General features: G+C 35.7%; 1 protein-coding gene across 1 annotated transcript in view; it reads right to left on the bottom strand.

The window, feature by feature from the left end:
* Window positions 1–17,579, bottom strand: part of LOC129241937 (acid sphingomyelinase-like phosphodiesterase 3b) — a 196,944-nt gene that overhangs the window by 123,652 nt on the left and 55,713 nt on the right. Inside the window, exon 5 of the mRNA XM_054878487.1 lies at window positions 13,820–14,232. Coding sequence (XP_054734462.1) covers window positions 13,820–14,232 — 413 coding nt within the window. The remainder of the gene's footprint in view (window positions 1–13,819; window positions 14,233–17,579) is intronic.

Genomic DNA, 17,579 nt, shown 5'->3' with positions numbered 1-17,579 from the left:
CACGATTATCTTTCAAGTGATTTTCAAGATTTTTGTCTGGAAGTCCTGTTGTTTGTTTACTTCATAATTACTCACAAAACGTAATGACGTGTGGCAATTTGGACGAAGACAGCACCTGTCTGCTCTTTTGAAGACTGATAACGAGTTAACCTATAAAGCCACGTTTGCGAGATAGAAAACCACGAGAGCGAAGATTATGTGAAGAGCGAGGTGGCAGAAGCTCTTGAGTATGTAGAGAGGGAAGAACTGTCGATATCTTTAGAAAGCGAACCTTTAGTCCAAGAGGATATTGAACAACTAACTTCTCCATCAGCATTTCGACGAATAATTAATTATACTGCCGCAGAGAACTACGTACAGTATTAGAGGAAATAATTTATGTTACATTGAATCCAACTAGCCGAGAGTCAGCACTGAATATTGTTAGATTTCAAAGAGGACGCCAACGAATGTGATCTTTTATTAACTGTCTTTCCTTACTGATGAAATAATTGTCATGTTCATAACATGGATTAATGACGAGATGGCTTTGAAAAGCAGCATATCTATGTCCTGTACTACATTTCGTGAAATTCGTATTTTGATTAGGATTTCGGTAATGACAGCAGTGAGGAATGATAACCACATGTCTACAGAAGAGCTATTTTTTCCATCTTTGCCAATGGTGTATGTATCTGTAATGAGTCGTGATAGTTTTAATTTTTTGACACGATATCCCCGAATAAATGAAGTAAAAGTAAAAGTAAATAAGCCAAAATAACTGATAGTTAGCAAAAAATAAGCGATAAGTGCTCAAAGAAATATTGTTCATAAGTTTTGTTGATTACTGCAAGAGTTTAATTGCTTCATCGTCCCCTTAGTATTAAAATAGCCTATAAATTTTTTGATGTTTTGAGAAAATGAATTTCAAACTTTTTGTTGAAAGTAGCTCTCACTCAAATCTCGTTATGTCTGTAAATATTTATTATTTTTTGACTGACGTTTTGACCCACTTTATGGAACTAGAATTTGACAAAATTTTGACCACATATAATAAAAACAACATTTAAGTAATCTTAAGTTTCATAAAGGCTTGTAATCTAATACCAAATTTACTACTCAAATAAATTTTTCTACTGGACTACTATCAGTTCAATTTTCAGCTCAACCAATTCACGTTCTATCTTTCCGAAGTCGTATTTTTTCTTTTTTTCCTACGAAATGTGAATTGTCCGACCATGCATCAGCAAAATTCCGCTCAAATACTAGTCTATAGTAGCCAACAAAATTCTAGCGTTTTTCTTAAAATCGGTTGAACATTCAGAAATAAGACCAAGCTTTTACCATAAGAAAATATCAAAAACTAAAATAAATTAATAAAATGTAAGGTATTCATTTTAGAAATATGAACAAAATTAATGTTAGTTAAGTGAAGATTTTTTCTTTTTTGGTTTAATTAATAAAGTTTCTTTAATTAAAATTCATCGGCATCAACTGATGAAGCCTGTTATGTGGAGAATAAAATTGCTTCGAGTACTTACAAACGAACTTTAGTTGTGGCAAAAATAGGGAATATTACATTGTTTTGTAAGTGGACGGTATGAATTGTACGTAAATAGCTACTGTAACATTAATATAAATCCGTTCCTCTAATCTTCCTGACTTTCGATAGGAGACTCCTTATTTATAGTAAATTCCAAGTCGCCATAGCCGAATGAGTTGGTGCGTGACTACCATTCGGAATTCACGTAATTCAAATCTCGGTGAAACACTAAAATTAAGAAAAACATTTTTCTAATAGCGGTCACCCCTCGGCAGGCAATGGCAAACCTCCGAGTATATTTCTGCCATGAAAAAGCTCCTCATAAAAATATCTGACGTTCGGAGTTGAAACTATAGGTCCCTCCATTTGTGGAACAACATCAAGACGCACACCACAAATAGGAGGAGGAGCTCGGCCAAACACCCAAAAAGGGTGTACGCGCCAATTATATATAAATATAGGTATGTATATGTATAACTTCCAAGTTACCTTCAACTGATGGACTTGGATATAGTGCTTCGCAAATAAAGTTTGGTTTTTCCCTGCAGGGAACTCATATCCACATATATTTCAAATCAAAACTAACAATAGACTGATAACAACTTTCTTCTACACCAACGCTAGTAGCCAACTTTAATTGGACAAGGTGCCGCAAAATTAATCATCAAATTTGGTTTTTGAACAATTTTTTTACTAAATAAAAAAGAAAATGATTTTAAGTAATGCAAATCTTTAGTTTGAAGTTTACGCGCTCCATTGCTTGTCTGTCTGTATACCGCAGCTGTCTAGTTCACAAGTGTCAAATCTGATTGACGTACAACGCCATTTGCAAAATGTACATTTAAATCTTCCGATATGATGATTAATATTGCGTTTCCTCTTATTATAATTTATTCATAATGTAATTAATTTAAATTTAAGAAATATATGCAAAAATTTCATATATTTGTTTTAACCCTTTTTATGGGAAAAAATAAACATTTCTTAAAATTTTCTGTGCAAAAATTCAATTTAAACAATGAAGTTTTTCTTAGTAAAGTTTAAATTAATAGGTTTTCCAAAAAGTGCGACTAAGCTGTTTGCGGGGCTTTAAAGATTTTTTTTATTTGAAAGGAGGAGGAAATGCCGTTAGGTGTGATGCATCGTCCAAATGTCCGCCGCTACTTCGCACAGAGCCACAGCGTGTCAACATCGATCCATCTTTTTTAGAAAACCCTTTATATATATACCGCAGGGCAAGGGAAAACTAAATGCATTCTCCCGATCCAAGACAAAAAACATAACCTTTAAAAAAAATTAAAAAAAAATATATTATCAAAATGCTATGAAAAGAAAACAAAGAAAAAGTTAAATAAATTGTGCAGAAATTTATTTGAACAATAAAAAGTGGCAAGCGAAAAGCGAATTCAAGCAATAGCCACGACAACGGCAATTATAGCCGAAATAAATACCATCAACAATCAGCAATACACAATGCTGATGAAGCGAAATAAAGAAAATATTGTTGCACGAAAAGATGCTAAAAAGAAAAAAAAGAAAGGAAACTACAACTGCACCACTGCGGACTGCTGTGAATGCAATAAAAATGCACATGGCAAGGGCGGAGGCAGCAAAGGCGATGATGGTGAAAAAACTTACCCTAAACTTGAAATCGTTCATTAAACTTTCGCTTGTTAGTTCCAAATTGAAACTTTTCTTACGAAGTGAAATCAAGCTAGTGAAAATGGTTAAGTAAACCACAAGGAAAACAACAATTACACAAGTGTTTGCAAGGAACAGCAAAAGTGGTAGAGGAAACGCCCAGAACTATCAGATAGTGGCAAATAATACTTGCATGTTTGGAAATTGTGTGTAATGATTTTTTACCTCTTTTTGTTTTTGGATTTTTTATTGAATGCTGGTGCAAATAAGTAATGAGAAAAATTTAAAGTTTCGGGTAGGAGCAAGAAATTAAGACTTCAACAGACAAACGAGGAGCAAGAATGAGAAAACAAATATAAAAATAAAAAATTAAGACTTTAGAACAAAGATACCAAAAACAAAAACTGGGTAACAAAGCAAGAATTGATAAATGTATAACTTTTCTGCAGAAAAGTACAAAAAACAAAAAAAAAAACCACAAACCCAAGTTGGTTTTTGCCATTTACCACTTTGTCGCTTTCGCAGTGCTTGTACATTTTGGTGTGGTATTACTTTGGATTTTGAATGGCTGTACTGCAAGCAGACGGGATACAAGTAAAGATTCTTGTTGCAGATTTTCCATGCACAGAATACAGTTGATAAACGATAATATTGTAAATAATTGATTCAAGGCCCAGTGAAAGTTGTAAGCGAAAAATGGCTTGCAATTATTTTTTGCTCTTAATCGTTGTTGGAAAAAAAGGTTTTGTTGTTATACTATTGTATATATAACACACTAGGTTGTTCAATAAGTTTTGCGGTGCGATAAAAGAGGACCACCAGTCTGTGTTTTTGTTATGTCGACACACTTTTCATATGAATGTACGCGTAGTTTCATTTCAATCTGTCAATTCATTCTTTGTTTACAAGCCATTTAGCGTCGTATTTTCTACACTAAAAAAAACCAAATATCGTGCAACGATAGAATTTTTATTTTTTGTTTATTTTTGGAAGGTTTAAAAGCAAAGGAAATTTTTCCAACGAATATTGAAAGTGTATAAGAACTTTTCAACATCAAGTAGTATAGTAGAAAGATGGGTTGCTGAACTTAAACTTGATCATACTACCCCCAAAAGACTATCCTCAGGGAAGCCTCAGGTATCTCACTGGGCCGTATGAGCAATGTTTTGACGGAAGTATTGGGAGACTCTGGTAGGTAGGTAGGTAGGTGAATTGGTTGAAATGCCAGTCAGGAACTCTTCAAGTAGCACTGAAGCGCCGTTTTGATACCATTATGAGACCTCCAACAGGCAGATATCCACAGCCAGCCAGAGCTGTGGATATAATGAAGAAGGTTGATTGGATTTAGAAATCGCAAAGAAAGTCGCACTGCCCCAGGTTGTCGAAGAAAGGAGCACCCAGTGACCTTAGTCGTCTAGCTGTGAAACACAAGCAGTATTCGGTAGTTTAAAGAAGATAGATAAATTGGCTGATTTAGAGAAAATCTCTGCTCCGACTCCCAATTCCATCTTGGAACCGTTAGTGAAGACAGAGGTGCAAGCTTCGGTTCAGATTTTCCCTTCGATCCAATCCTGCCTATTTGGAAAGATTGCCATAGCACGACCGTCAAACTCCGGGATAGAGAGATTTATTCGAAGTTCGCAGACTCTGAATCGCAGATATTTTTATGAGGAACCTTTTCATGGCAGAAATACACTCTGAGATTTGTCATTTTCTGTCAAGGCGCGCCCGATATTAGAAACAACTTTTTCTATTATTTTTTGTTACACGGAACAAGTTTTGGTATTTCAGTAAAGCAACAAAAAATTGTATTCACTCACTCATTAGGTACATCATTTAAAAATAATTTTTTATTTTCCAAGTAAATGTAAACTTGGAATTGTTGTCGGGAATAAAATTTTGTACGCGAATTTCACTTTCTCTTCACAATAAAATTGAGCTTCAAATCATAAGCTGCTCTATGGTCTATGCGACAACGAAGTTGATGTTCGTTTCCATTCAATCAATAAACAGTTGTGTCGTGTATGCAATATTTCGGGGCCAATTTGGTCAGGAAGGCACTCAAAAGCACTCACTTTGGAAATGAGTTTGCAATTTTATTTAGTATGTTTGAGGTGTGATATTGGCTCAGAGTAGGGAGTACGCGCGTAGAAAAACGATCCAAATATTAATTTATGGCACTATGAGAACTTGTATTGTCGATGATTATACAGCTTTTCGCACTGAGCATTGACCTCCATTAAACCTACGATAGGTAGGTAGGTAGGTAGGTAAGATGGCAAGAGTACCCCAGGTACGCTACAAGTAGCACTTACGTGCCGTTTTGATACCATAAAGTGGACCACTACCTGTGAAAGGATTAAGGGAGGAGAAAAAACCGTCTACAGCCATCCAGTGCTGTTGATGTAGCGGAGGAGAGAAAAGGGATCTAGGCTGGAGAATTTCATCAAGTCATCCCCAAAGGGGACGCAACCTACGATGATTATGTCCAAATATAAATATATACATGTAAGGTCCCGTTTTATGCGGTGGATACGTTGCACAGAAAGCGCGTATAAAAAATTCGCATTAAAAAATACGTTACTGCCATGAAGAAGCCGGGATACGTTACGTAATTTTCTAAAATTGCATAAAACCAAAAAAAACAGACTTAAAATTAATTTAAATTCACATAAAATAGTTTGCAAAAATTAAAAGAAGTGCTTAATAAAATATCTAGAAAGAATTCATTTAAAAGCTTAAAATAAACTTGTGTTCAGATTTAAGTCGTTTCATTTTATTAACAAGTGACATAGTTTTACATTTTTTAATCTTTATGGCTGTCTGTTAACGGCTTGCACCGTTTGCGAAGCGGTTCCAAATCACCTTCATTTCTGCAATAGATATTTGCGGTAGACGCAATGGATTTTCTCTAGCTTCATTCTCGTTCTGTGTAGCTCTTTCTTTTCGGGCAATGTAATCAGTAATTAGACTAGGATAATGATTGTACTAAGTTTTTATATAACTCATAATATCCATTCATGCAGTTCTGCAGCTCACGTTGTAATTTAAAAGATCGTTCAGAATTGGGATCATTAATAAGAAAATGATTTTCTAGTTTACTGCAAAGTTCGAATAAGTTCGAAATCGAATAAGTCTTCAGTGAGGAGGGTTGGTTTTCTTCCTCATTATTATCTAAAGTTAGATCAATAATATCATTGTCATTAACTTAACTTAACTTAATTATCTTTACCAAATCTCACTTTATTTCTACTGAAATTAAAAACTTTACCCAAGTTGATTGCCCTACCTATTGAATTTTAACATTTTCCCAAAACTGATATTTAAAAGGCCATTCGGAATGGGCTTTCATATAAATTGGTTTCATATTTTATGGAGCTTTTTTGAGGCGTTGTTTGTGTATATTACAATATAGAGAATATTAAAAAAAGATATTTTTTATTACCGTTATCACGGCATATTTAAATTGGTTCAAATGGAAATTGTACATTTTTTTTTAATTTAAGTTTTTCTGCGCAAAATTAAAACAATCAATGAAATGTATTGCATTTAATTGGCGTAGTGGAAACTTGACAAGCGGCTAGTCTCAACTGGACACGCGATGGCAGAGTAAATATTTTATTTATTTATAGATTTATATAGGCGTGCCTGTATTTTTGTACAGTAAATAAAAGTAAGTATTCACGAAAATAAACAAGCAGTAAACAATAAACTTAATCATGTGTTTATACCGCATCACACATATTTACATTAGAGATGCCAATAATTGCTGATTACGGGATTTATGGATCCCGAATATTCGCGATTAAGGCCGACCCATAGCTTTCTCAGCTTCTCATAAATTCAGGATTAGTGCTTTTTATACAAAATGACGCCAAATGAATCATCCAATCTTGTTTTTCAAAAAATTTTTGGCTTGGTAATACGAGTATTGTGATTTATGACATTTAAACTAAACAAACTAATGAAAACGAAGTGCCGGGTGTTAAATTGTCAAAGAATAAATTAATATAATATAGAATGCCTCCAAATGTATGTAGTTTGGAAAGTGCAAAGAAAGTGCGTGTGTGTGTATAATTTCTTGCGTTTGGTACTTGTATTGCTTTCGCCTGTTCTTCCTCTTCACAAATAAGTAATTCCCCTTCCTTCTCGGAGCCTGACGTCTATTCTATCTTTCTTGTGTTTTTGAGTAATGGAAATCCTTAATGTAACCTTTAAGCGTTCCGGTACTTGTTTGTTTGTATACTGCGGCTGTCTAGTTCACAAGTGTCAAATATGACTGGCGTATAACGCCATTTGCAAATAGTGTAAATCTTTCGATAGGGTGATTAATTGTGTGCCATAGAGGTGGAAAACTATCGATGGCACTAACGACACTATCGATGGTTGGGCGCTATCGAGCCACAATCGATAGCAGCAGACACTTGCGATAGTGGGCCATCCACTATCGATGGTGCCATCGATAGCAGGCGTCTCACATCGCCAAAAAAAATTGTTCGCGCTTGTTCTGTATCAGCAATTTCCAAGAAGAAAAAATAGATAGATATGGAGCGCTTTTTAAAAATAGGTATGTCTAATATATTGTACATAAGTATTTTGATCGACAATGTGTGGAATTTAAGGTAAACGTCGAGTGTCCCCCTCAACTATCGACAAGCAGGACTGCGAGTGCAATAGCACTGACTCTGAACCAGATAGACAGAGTATTACAAGAAAAAGGAATTTTCCTGTGTCTGGAAGTATTTCAAGAGGTCCGACGGCAAAAAAATTGCAAAATGTCTTGACTGCGGCAAAGAATACAAGATAAGCGGCAATACGTCAAACCTGCACGACCACTTGAAAAGGTTTCATTCTGGCTTGGAAATTAAAAAACCCGACTCTAGCACACGAGCTGTAGGTGCTGAAAGGAACGACACTGCGTCTACAAGCAGCAGTTGCAGATCGAGTATGAACTCTATAGAGTCCCACTTCAAAAGAGCCGTCTTGTACGATTCGAATTCTAAGCGAAAGACGGACATTGACAAAGCCTTAACTGAGATGGTTGCCAAAGATGTGCAGCCCTACAATATTGTAGAAAATGAAGGGTTTGTACAATACACTCAGGTATTGGATCCTAGATACAAACTACCGAGCAAGACACACTTACGAGATGTGCTTATGTTAAATTATTTCAAGAAAACCTCTGCCAAGTTATCAGTAATACTTCAAAATGTTTCGGATATAGTTATTACATGTGACTTGTGGACATCAAGTGCCAATGCTAGTTTTTTGACTGTGACGGGTCATTTTGTTTATAATCACGAATTAAAAACAGCATCATTGGCTACGAAAAAACTGTTAAGCACAACTAATCACTGTTCGCATAACATTGCAGATACATTGCGAGAAATATTTATTGATTGGAACATCCTCAATAAAACGGTATGCATTGTAACAGATAATGCCAGCTCCATGCTTAAAGCATGTGAAATATTGCAAATTAGCAATTTGCCATGCTTTGCGCACACTATTAATCTGGTGGTGCAAGATGCTTTAAAAGTTGATGACGTAGTACTTCAAGATTTATTTACTAAGTGTAATGAAAAATTTAAATTAGCTCACGAAGTCTCGGCGTATACTTTGTTGCAAGAAACACCCAGTAGATCGAATAGTTTCTATTTCATGATTTAGTCCAGTCAAAAGAGACGAAAAAAATAGCCAACTTCATAATTTTAGGAGGATGCGAGTTTATGGTTTTATTATGTAAAGCCCATCACTGTGAACTTAAATTTGAGTTTTCGGGGTCGGGGGTTGTGTCCCGCGGCCGCCATCTTGGAAATAAGGGTGCAACTAGTTTTTGCGATTATCTCGTGAATTTCGAAAGTTACGAAAATTTTGTTAAATACTTTTTTGTAGATAATAATATTATCTACAACTTTCATTCAAAACTTTTTTTTGTAAAATTAATAATAAAAAAGTTATAAACAAAATTACGCGAAAAATTAAGGGATGCATTGTTTTAAAGCGTAATAACTTTTTTTTTATTGATTTTATGGAAAATATACTTTGGAGCTTTTTTATAGAGCATTCTTTTGTGAACATTTTTGTCTAAAAGTTTTTTCCGCCATCTTTATTTAGTCGTATGATTTTGAGCTGCTAAGCGGAGCAACCAACACATTAGCGAAGCGCGTACATGATTACACAGGCCGACAAAATTTAACCAACATTCAGACCCAGAAACCAGACTATATATTTCCGAAGGTTTATGATGCGCTGAATCCAAATCTGGCCTCAGAATTGCTCTATCTGCTCTGGTTTTCGAGATATCCTAACCTAAAAGTGCAAAAAACTCCATTTTTGCCCATATTTGAGGTTATGTACCCTTGCAGATGTTTTCTTTTCCCAAAATTAAAGGATGGCATCTTTAAATACAAGCCTTCTTTTTTCAAATGGCGTTTTGTTTGCTCAAATATCATTTTTTTTCGCAGAGATATCGCATTTTGAAATTTTCATGTTTCGAAATTTTCCTACACCTGAAAATCGATTAAGATAACATAGACATGATATAGTCGATTACTAATTTTCTTGAATTGAGTCTTATTTTTCTTAAAATTTTGTCTCACACCATAAGTGTGTCACACACAGCCCTAACCCCTAGAAACCACCCCTATCATACCGCGAGCAGGCTAACCCACTTAACCGCAAGCAGGCTTACCCACAAACTCCAAATTTACATACTATTAATCCATATATATCAGGCCCTCAAGCCCAAGAAAATTAGTAATCGACTATATCATGTCTATGTTATCTTAATCGATTTTCAGGTGTAGGAAAATTTCGAAACATGAAAATTTCAAAATGCGATATCTCTGCGAAAAAAAATGATATTTGAGCAAACAAAACGCCATTTGAAAAAAGAAGGCTTGTATTTAAAGATGCCATCCTTTAATTTTGGGAAAAGAAAACATCTGCAAGGGTACATAACCTCAAATATGGGCAAAAATGGAGTTTTTTGCACTTTTAGGTTAGGATATCTCGAAAACCAGAGCAGATAGAGCAATTCTGAGGCCAGATTTGGATTCAGCGCATCATAAACCTTCGGAAATATATAGTCTGGTTTCTGGGTCTGAATGTTGGTTAAATTTTGTCGGCCTGTGTAATCATGTACGCGCTTCGCTAATGTGTTGGTTGCTCCGCTTAGCAGCTCAAAATCATACGACTAAATAAAGATGGCGGAAAAAACTTTTAGACAAAAATGTTCACAAAAGAATGCTCTATAAAAAAGCTCCAAAGTATATTTTCCATAAAATCAATAAAAAAAAAGTTATTACGCTTTAAAACAATGCATCCCTTAATTTTTCGCGTAATTTTGTTTATAACTTTTTTATTATTAATTTTACAAAAAAAAGTTTTGAATGAAAGTTGTAGATAATATTATTATCTACAAAAAAGTATTTAACAAAATTTTCGTAACTTTCGAAATTCACGAGATAATCGCAAAAACTAGTTGCACCCTTATTTCCAAGATGGCGGCCGCGGGACACAACCCCCGACCCCGAAAACTCAAATTTAAGTTCACAGTGATGGGCTTTACATAATAAAACCATAAACTCGCATCCTCCTAAAATTATGAAGTTAAATCCTCTTTTGACTGGACTAATTGAGCGTATTTTAGAAACGAACGATTCCATTGCCAAAGTCTTATTATCAACGACAAAAGCACCGCAGCCATTTACTGCTGAGGAAATACTTGCGCTAAAAGATATTGAAAAGGTATTGGCTTTCTTTCAGCAAGCAAGTGAGAAAATTTCTGGTGGAAAGTATGTAACCATATCGCTAATTATACCCATGGCATATGGACTTTTCCGCAAAATCGATAGTGTTTCACCTCTGCTACAAACTTTGCAAGGAAAAACTATGACAAAAATATTAATGGAGTCAATAAAGAAACGCCTTTCCATATATGAGCAAAGGACAGTCTGCATGATGGCTACGCTATTTGTTTGTCGGGCTATACTATCGATGGCGCTATCGACACTATCGATGGCACTATCGACACTATCGATGGTTCAAAATTAACTATCGTCGAATATCGATGGCGCCCACTATCGATAGTTCTCCACCTCTAGTGTGCCACTTTGTAAATGATAAGAGCTTTTTAAGATTCCGATGACATTAAATGATTTGTTTTTTGGTATTTTAAGATTGAAAAGTTTTCAAAATTAGTTATTTAGTTCAAATGGGTTTACGCACTTCGGGAGCCTGAAGATCAAGAGGTAATTTTAAAAATAATTGTTTATATGAAGGACGTTACCAATTATTTTTTAAAAATATAAAATAAACAAAAATTTAGAAAAATAAGATTTTCTAACAATTATTACACACTCACACCTTAATTCGAAAAAAAAAAAATGTTATCCCGAAATTCGTATCAACTATTTCCCGAACTTTGGGTACCGGGATTAAAACTTCATAGATAGGCATCCCTAATGTATGTATACATGTATGTATGTAAATATATTTTGGCTGGATATGTTACTGCTATGAAGTAAAAAAACACCGGAAAAATCTGTATTTACGCAATTACGAAACAAATTTGCAAAGGTTAATTAAATATTAATTAATATTCACATTTTCGCATTAATTGTTGTAATTATTATTAAAAAGGGAAATTATGTGTCAACATCATGTGTTAAGTTTACGCGATTTATATTTAATAATTTTGATTCCACATATGCAATGCTGTCATGCAGATGGACCTGTAAGTTTATTAATACTCCTGGGAATGATTTTGCATCAAAGCAATTGAAAAGCAGTGTGGCGTATTGTCATTTTTCACTATCAAAATAACTACGCACCAGAGATTAGCAATGGCTACCTAGATTTTGTGCACACTCGATCATTTACTCGGGATTTTAATGACCAGACGTTTATGCTCAGTAACAAGTGATGAGCTCTCTTGCATTGTGCACGATGATTGCGGCAGCACATTCATGATCGCTTCATTCACCGTGAACGAGTATAGAAATATTGTATAGGTATGTCACACAGAATCGCCATCACCACAGCCAAAGCTCGAGACATTTTGCTTTCGAACCACTCGAATCACTCGAGCTACTCGAGATGCATAGTTATACAGCGATCATATGGGGCATTTGCTAAATTTTCAAATTGTGTTATGCATAGAGGGCAATTGATCAACTGTCATTAAGTATGTGATTTATAATCGTAGAGATGGCAGATACAATAGAAATCGTTTCTGAACGAATTCCAAGAGGTAATTACCGTTTGAACGGCCGTTGAAAGAGTAAGAGCTTTGTTTGGAATATGTTTGCTGAAATCCTAAAACCGGATAATACTGTAGTGGCAGGGTTTGTTTACCGCCACTCTTGCTGTAAAGTGATGAAGTATACAGAAGCTAAACATCTACTTTGAATCGCTATAAGTGCTGCAAAAACATTAAGGAATCGGAAGTTTTGAAACCTGTTACAGCATTGGACAAAAATGGGGCCATTAAAAAATGCGCGTTTTGAGTCATTGAGGATATCGAGCCATTTTCGGCAGTAAATGGTACCGGCTTTGACTAATTGGCAAAATTTTTAACTAAGATCGGCGAAAACTATAGCGAATATATTGACGTGGAGAACTTATTGCTAGATCTAACAACGATTTCTCGCAAGGCGAAAAAGTATGCAGAAGAAAAAAAAACAAAAAATAATGGAAGAAATAAAGACTCAAAACCTTCTATGGCGCAAACCACTCGGCACCTTAGAGTATTGTGTGTCTTCGCATGCACTAGTTGAACGGCTGCTAGCTGCCGTGTAATTCTTTGCATGTATACCTAAGGAGCCTCCGTCACGACGCATACACCGAAAGAGTTGGAAATCAGCAATCAGGTCAACTACATAAACTCGAAAATATATTGTTGGGTCTCCTACAAATTTGATTAGCTCGCGGTGATTGTGTTTACTAGTACCAAATTTAGAGTAGGATGCCCGAGACGGCTCAATGCCTGCTTCTGCTACGAAAACATGCATTTACTGCACTAAAATACATTTGTTAGGGGAACTTCCCATATTTAGTTCGACTGCAAAGGAGTATGGCCTATCGGATCTTCAGACAGATGTATTTGAAGTAGGATCGGACACGAACAGGCAGAGCGAGCTCTCTGCGAAGAGATGATTAACAGCGAATTGACTGATAGACAAATATATGGAGAGTCTAGGGCAGTATTGCCGAAAATGCTACAGAATACGAGTTGCATCTCGAAAAGTTTCAAAACTCTTCAATCTATAATTGGTTATGTTTGAATTACTTTTTTTTCGGTGGGATTCGATTCGAACAAAATTTTTCTTTCACGCCTGTTCATCCGTGCCCCCGGTAAATCGAACACAAACTCATTTATTTCAATGAAACTAGGTACTCTTCTTTCCCTAGGTACTATCCTTCTTTCGACGAAGGCTGATATCGAAATTAATTTTAATTAGTAATTTAAGAAAAATTAAAATCATGGTGTCCCAAACTCAGTTACAATGGCTAAAAACTTTGAACCTAATAAAGGAAATACTTATGACGGAATCAATATTGTAGAATATATATATAGTATACACTTAAGAGCAAATACATGTAGGTACATATCTTCGTATCGCTGAATTAAAAATCACAGCAAAAACTTACCGTTTCTTTGTTATTTTTTGACTTAACCAGCACTTCCTCCAGCCAAATCCACTGTTTTTCCGCATCTTGAGTCTCATACTCGGATAGTGCGCTGACCCGTCCGCCACCATCACCAACGCTTAACGCCGGTATTGCATTCATGCCACGATGATGGCCAACACCATAGCCACCATAGTTGCCACCATGCGACATCCAGTCGCCGGACGAATGGCCGTGATGCTGATGTATTGAACCATGGTGATAGTAATAGGTCTTATATTCCGAATCGCCATTACCATTAGCAGCATTTGGCGTGCGCTGTCGCACTGCTGCCAGATGGCTCGGCTGGGATTTGTGATCGTAGCGCATGAAATTTGTATTCAGCGCAATTATGCGAAGACGACTTTTTGTCTGCTCGATGGAGTAGTAGCCACCTGTAATGTGTGAAAGAAAAGTAGTTATTATGAGAATATATGTAAAATATGATGTACGATGAGATAAATGTGGTAAAATTTGCTGCTGCAGTGTTACAGATTCAGCAAAATGCAAAGTCACACTTGTTACCTCACTATTAATTTCTGTTAACCTTTAAATATTAGTTTTAAAGACATCTCAACAATCAATATTCTAAGGGACCCCTTCGATTTGCGCATTGAATGTCATGCGTCTATAGTCAGTAAGTAGCACGTATAAATGGTGCGTTATGGAGGCTAATGCCTTACATCGGCGGTCCTCGATCAATCATACGGCAACTCCTATCAACAGTGACAAGCTCTGTGGTCCTGTGCGCAGGGCTTATACGAAGAAAACCTATCTTAAAGATATTCAATCAACATACAGAATCGGTGTATGAGAGTGGCATATCGAACTGTATCAAATGACGCGAAATGTGTAGTTGCGAGAAAGGTACGTATTGGATTTAGTGGGTTAAAGTCCCACCCCACAGCTTCGGCCACAGGCTATTGATGCTTCCCCTCCTCTACCAAAAACAAAAAAAGGAACTCTTCTTACAATGACACCGAGCAAATACAGTAGTTTCGTCGTTCATATCTTTTAATCGAACCTGCTAGATCCCAACTATTTTACTACGAGTTTGATTAGCAGCTGAATTAGCTCGTCTTTTATTTTCTTTCAATGCTAGCAACTGGTATTTTTAACATAGCGATGTCCCACCAATTTGAGTTATAAGCCCATAAATTAGCATCATACTAGCTATTGAGTTAGTTCTTAATGGACAAAACAAGTACATGATCGGCACCATCACATTGAGCATATTCTTAACGACTGAAGTAGTCTTATTTTGAGTAAAGAAGGAACATCTATACTAATATTATAAAGAGGAAAACTTTGTTTGTTTGTAATGAATAGGCTCAAAAACTACTGGACCGATTTTAAAAATTCTTTCACCATTCGAAAGCTACATCATCCACGAATAACATGGATTATATTTTATTTTGGAAATAGGGCTCAAGATATAGGTCAAAACGTGGACCCGGGTAACCTTCGGATGTGTATGTACAATATGGGTATCAAATGGAAGCTGTTGGTGAATGCTTTAGTACAGGATATTTTTCATGCCCCTCCGTGACTGGAGTCTCGAGATATAGGTCAAAACGTGGACCCGGGTAACCTTCGGATGTGTATGTACAATATGGGTATCAAATGGAAGCTGTTGGTGAATGCTTTAGTTCAGTGTATTTTTCATGCCGCTCCGTGACTAGGGTCTCGAGATAGAGACCAAAACGTGGACCCTAGAATGTGTTTGTACAATATGGATATCAAATTGAAGCTGTTGGTGAATGCTTTAGTACAGGGTATTTTTCATGCCCCTCCGTGACTGGGGTCTCGAGATATAGGTCAAAACGTGGACCCGGGTAACCTTTGGTTGTGTATGTACAATATGGGTATCAAATGAAAGCTGTTGATAAGTGCTTTAATACGGGGTAATTTTCATACCTATTGATGACTAGGGTCTCGAAATATATGCCAAAACGTGGACCCGCCGTATCTTTGCACCGAATTAAACCAAACTTACACACATTGTTAAGTAGGTATTGAAAATGGGTTTCGTAAAGTTTGGTTGTAATTCGGAGCAGTGGCAACTGGTACAGCGTTCTTTTGAAGCAGCCATAATGTCGCTTACTTTTTTAACGCTTGGGGCGGAACTGAACTGTCAAATTGACAGTGTGAGTTACAATGTGTTAATATTTCTTTCTGATTTGGATGCCATAAAGAAAAAACGTAAGTGCAACATGTAAAAATTGTTTGTGAATTTTTTTGGAGTGGATTTTGGAACAGTGAATAATTTCTTACGAAATTTGAGAATTTAATGTGAAATCCGAATGAAATTATGTGTTCGTGGAAAAAACAATTTTTTTCGTTTTTTTTTTTGAAAAATATAAATGGATAATGGTTAAAAAAGCTCCAATGCTTAATAAAACATATAAATTGAAACGAAAAATTCATGGATGATCAGGAAAAAAGACGATTGTTTATTCATATGCGTTGATTTGAAATTTAAAAACAATCTTCTTTTTTCCTGATTTTCAATTTATATTTTATATTTACTCAAAAACAAATAGAAAAACAAAAAATATTGTTTATGCCAAAGCGCTTGAATAAAGAATAAAGAAATAAATAATATGAAAACCTTATATTTTCTGTTCTAAACCATATCTATTCTATTTTAGTGTGCCCAGCGAAGGGGGCCGGGTTTGCTAGTATTAAATATGTTTTTAATTTCCCTTATATCTTATACCTTTAAAATTTTTTTATGGACAATCTTCAGCTCCTGGGTGATGCTGCGACTACTACTATTATTTCTGGTATTTCGAATTTATCGACATTTGCTTTAACTAACTTGCTAAGTCTCTCGGTCACTTTGCAACAGCTTTTCAATGCAGATATTTTTCTGTCCAATAGTAGCTATGAATGTTGAATTTCTACTGAGAGAATCCTATTGATGTAATAAAAAGTTACAACTTCATCTGTGAGACACACATTAATATGGATACCATATCCAGTGTTAATGAATGAGACGGGGGGGGAGTCCATTATTGGTGACATACATACAGAAATTGCTTTCTGAGTGTAGTGGAACGGAAATCGCAAGGACGGCTAAACATGGCTGCATCGTCCTGCTAAATCCAGAAGGGCGATTTGCTGGCTCAATGGCGTATTAGGCTAAATGGGTTATATGTTTTTAGATATCATATAATGCAGAGAGGATAAAAGAAATAAATACAAAATTTTAATTTGAGGTAATTGCAGACACTTTTTTCTTCATAGACATCAAAGGCACTTATGTACACTAGGGCGGGTAAATTTTTTTCGTCGTCGCACGCAGTAGACTCTAAGTCTACTAGAGAACTTTAGGGTCACTTTTGAGATTCTATCTTTAATTGATACGAAGTTAGTATATATATATATATATATATATATATATATATATATTATTGGCACGTATAACTCTTTTGGGTAGTAGTACTATCCTTTATCGTCGGCAGCTAAACGGCAGTACATCAGACTACATTACCGCTACCCTAGACTTCAGGCTAGATTTCAAGGTAATGTTTCCTGCGTTAAAGAAATGGGAGTTAAATTCAGTAGTCACGGAAGATATCACTGCATTTTGCACTGATAAAGCCAAGATCGATTGCGGCATCGACCCAGGTGAAATCATCCACAACAACTATCAGAAGCACGTATTTTTACAGATAGTCAATTAGTCATTTTAGCTATAAAGTCACCAACAATCAATTCAAAAATTGTCAGACAATGC

The sequence above is a fragment of the Anastrepha obliqua genome, chromosome 3 (genome assembly GCF_027943255.1).
Source record: "Anastrepha obliqua isolate idAnaObli1 chromosome 3, idAnaObli1_1.0, whole genome shotgun sequence".
NCBI lineage: Eukaryota > Metazoa > Arthropoda > Insecta > Diptera > Tephritidae > Anastrepha > Anastrepha obliqua.
The sequence above is the reverse complement of the archived record's forward strand: the minus strand, read 5'-3'. Positions and strand labels throughout refer to the sequence as shown.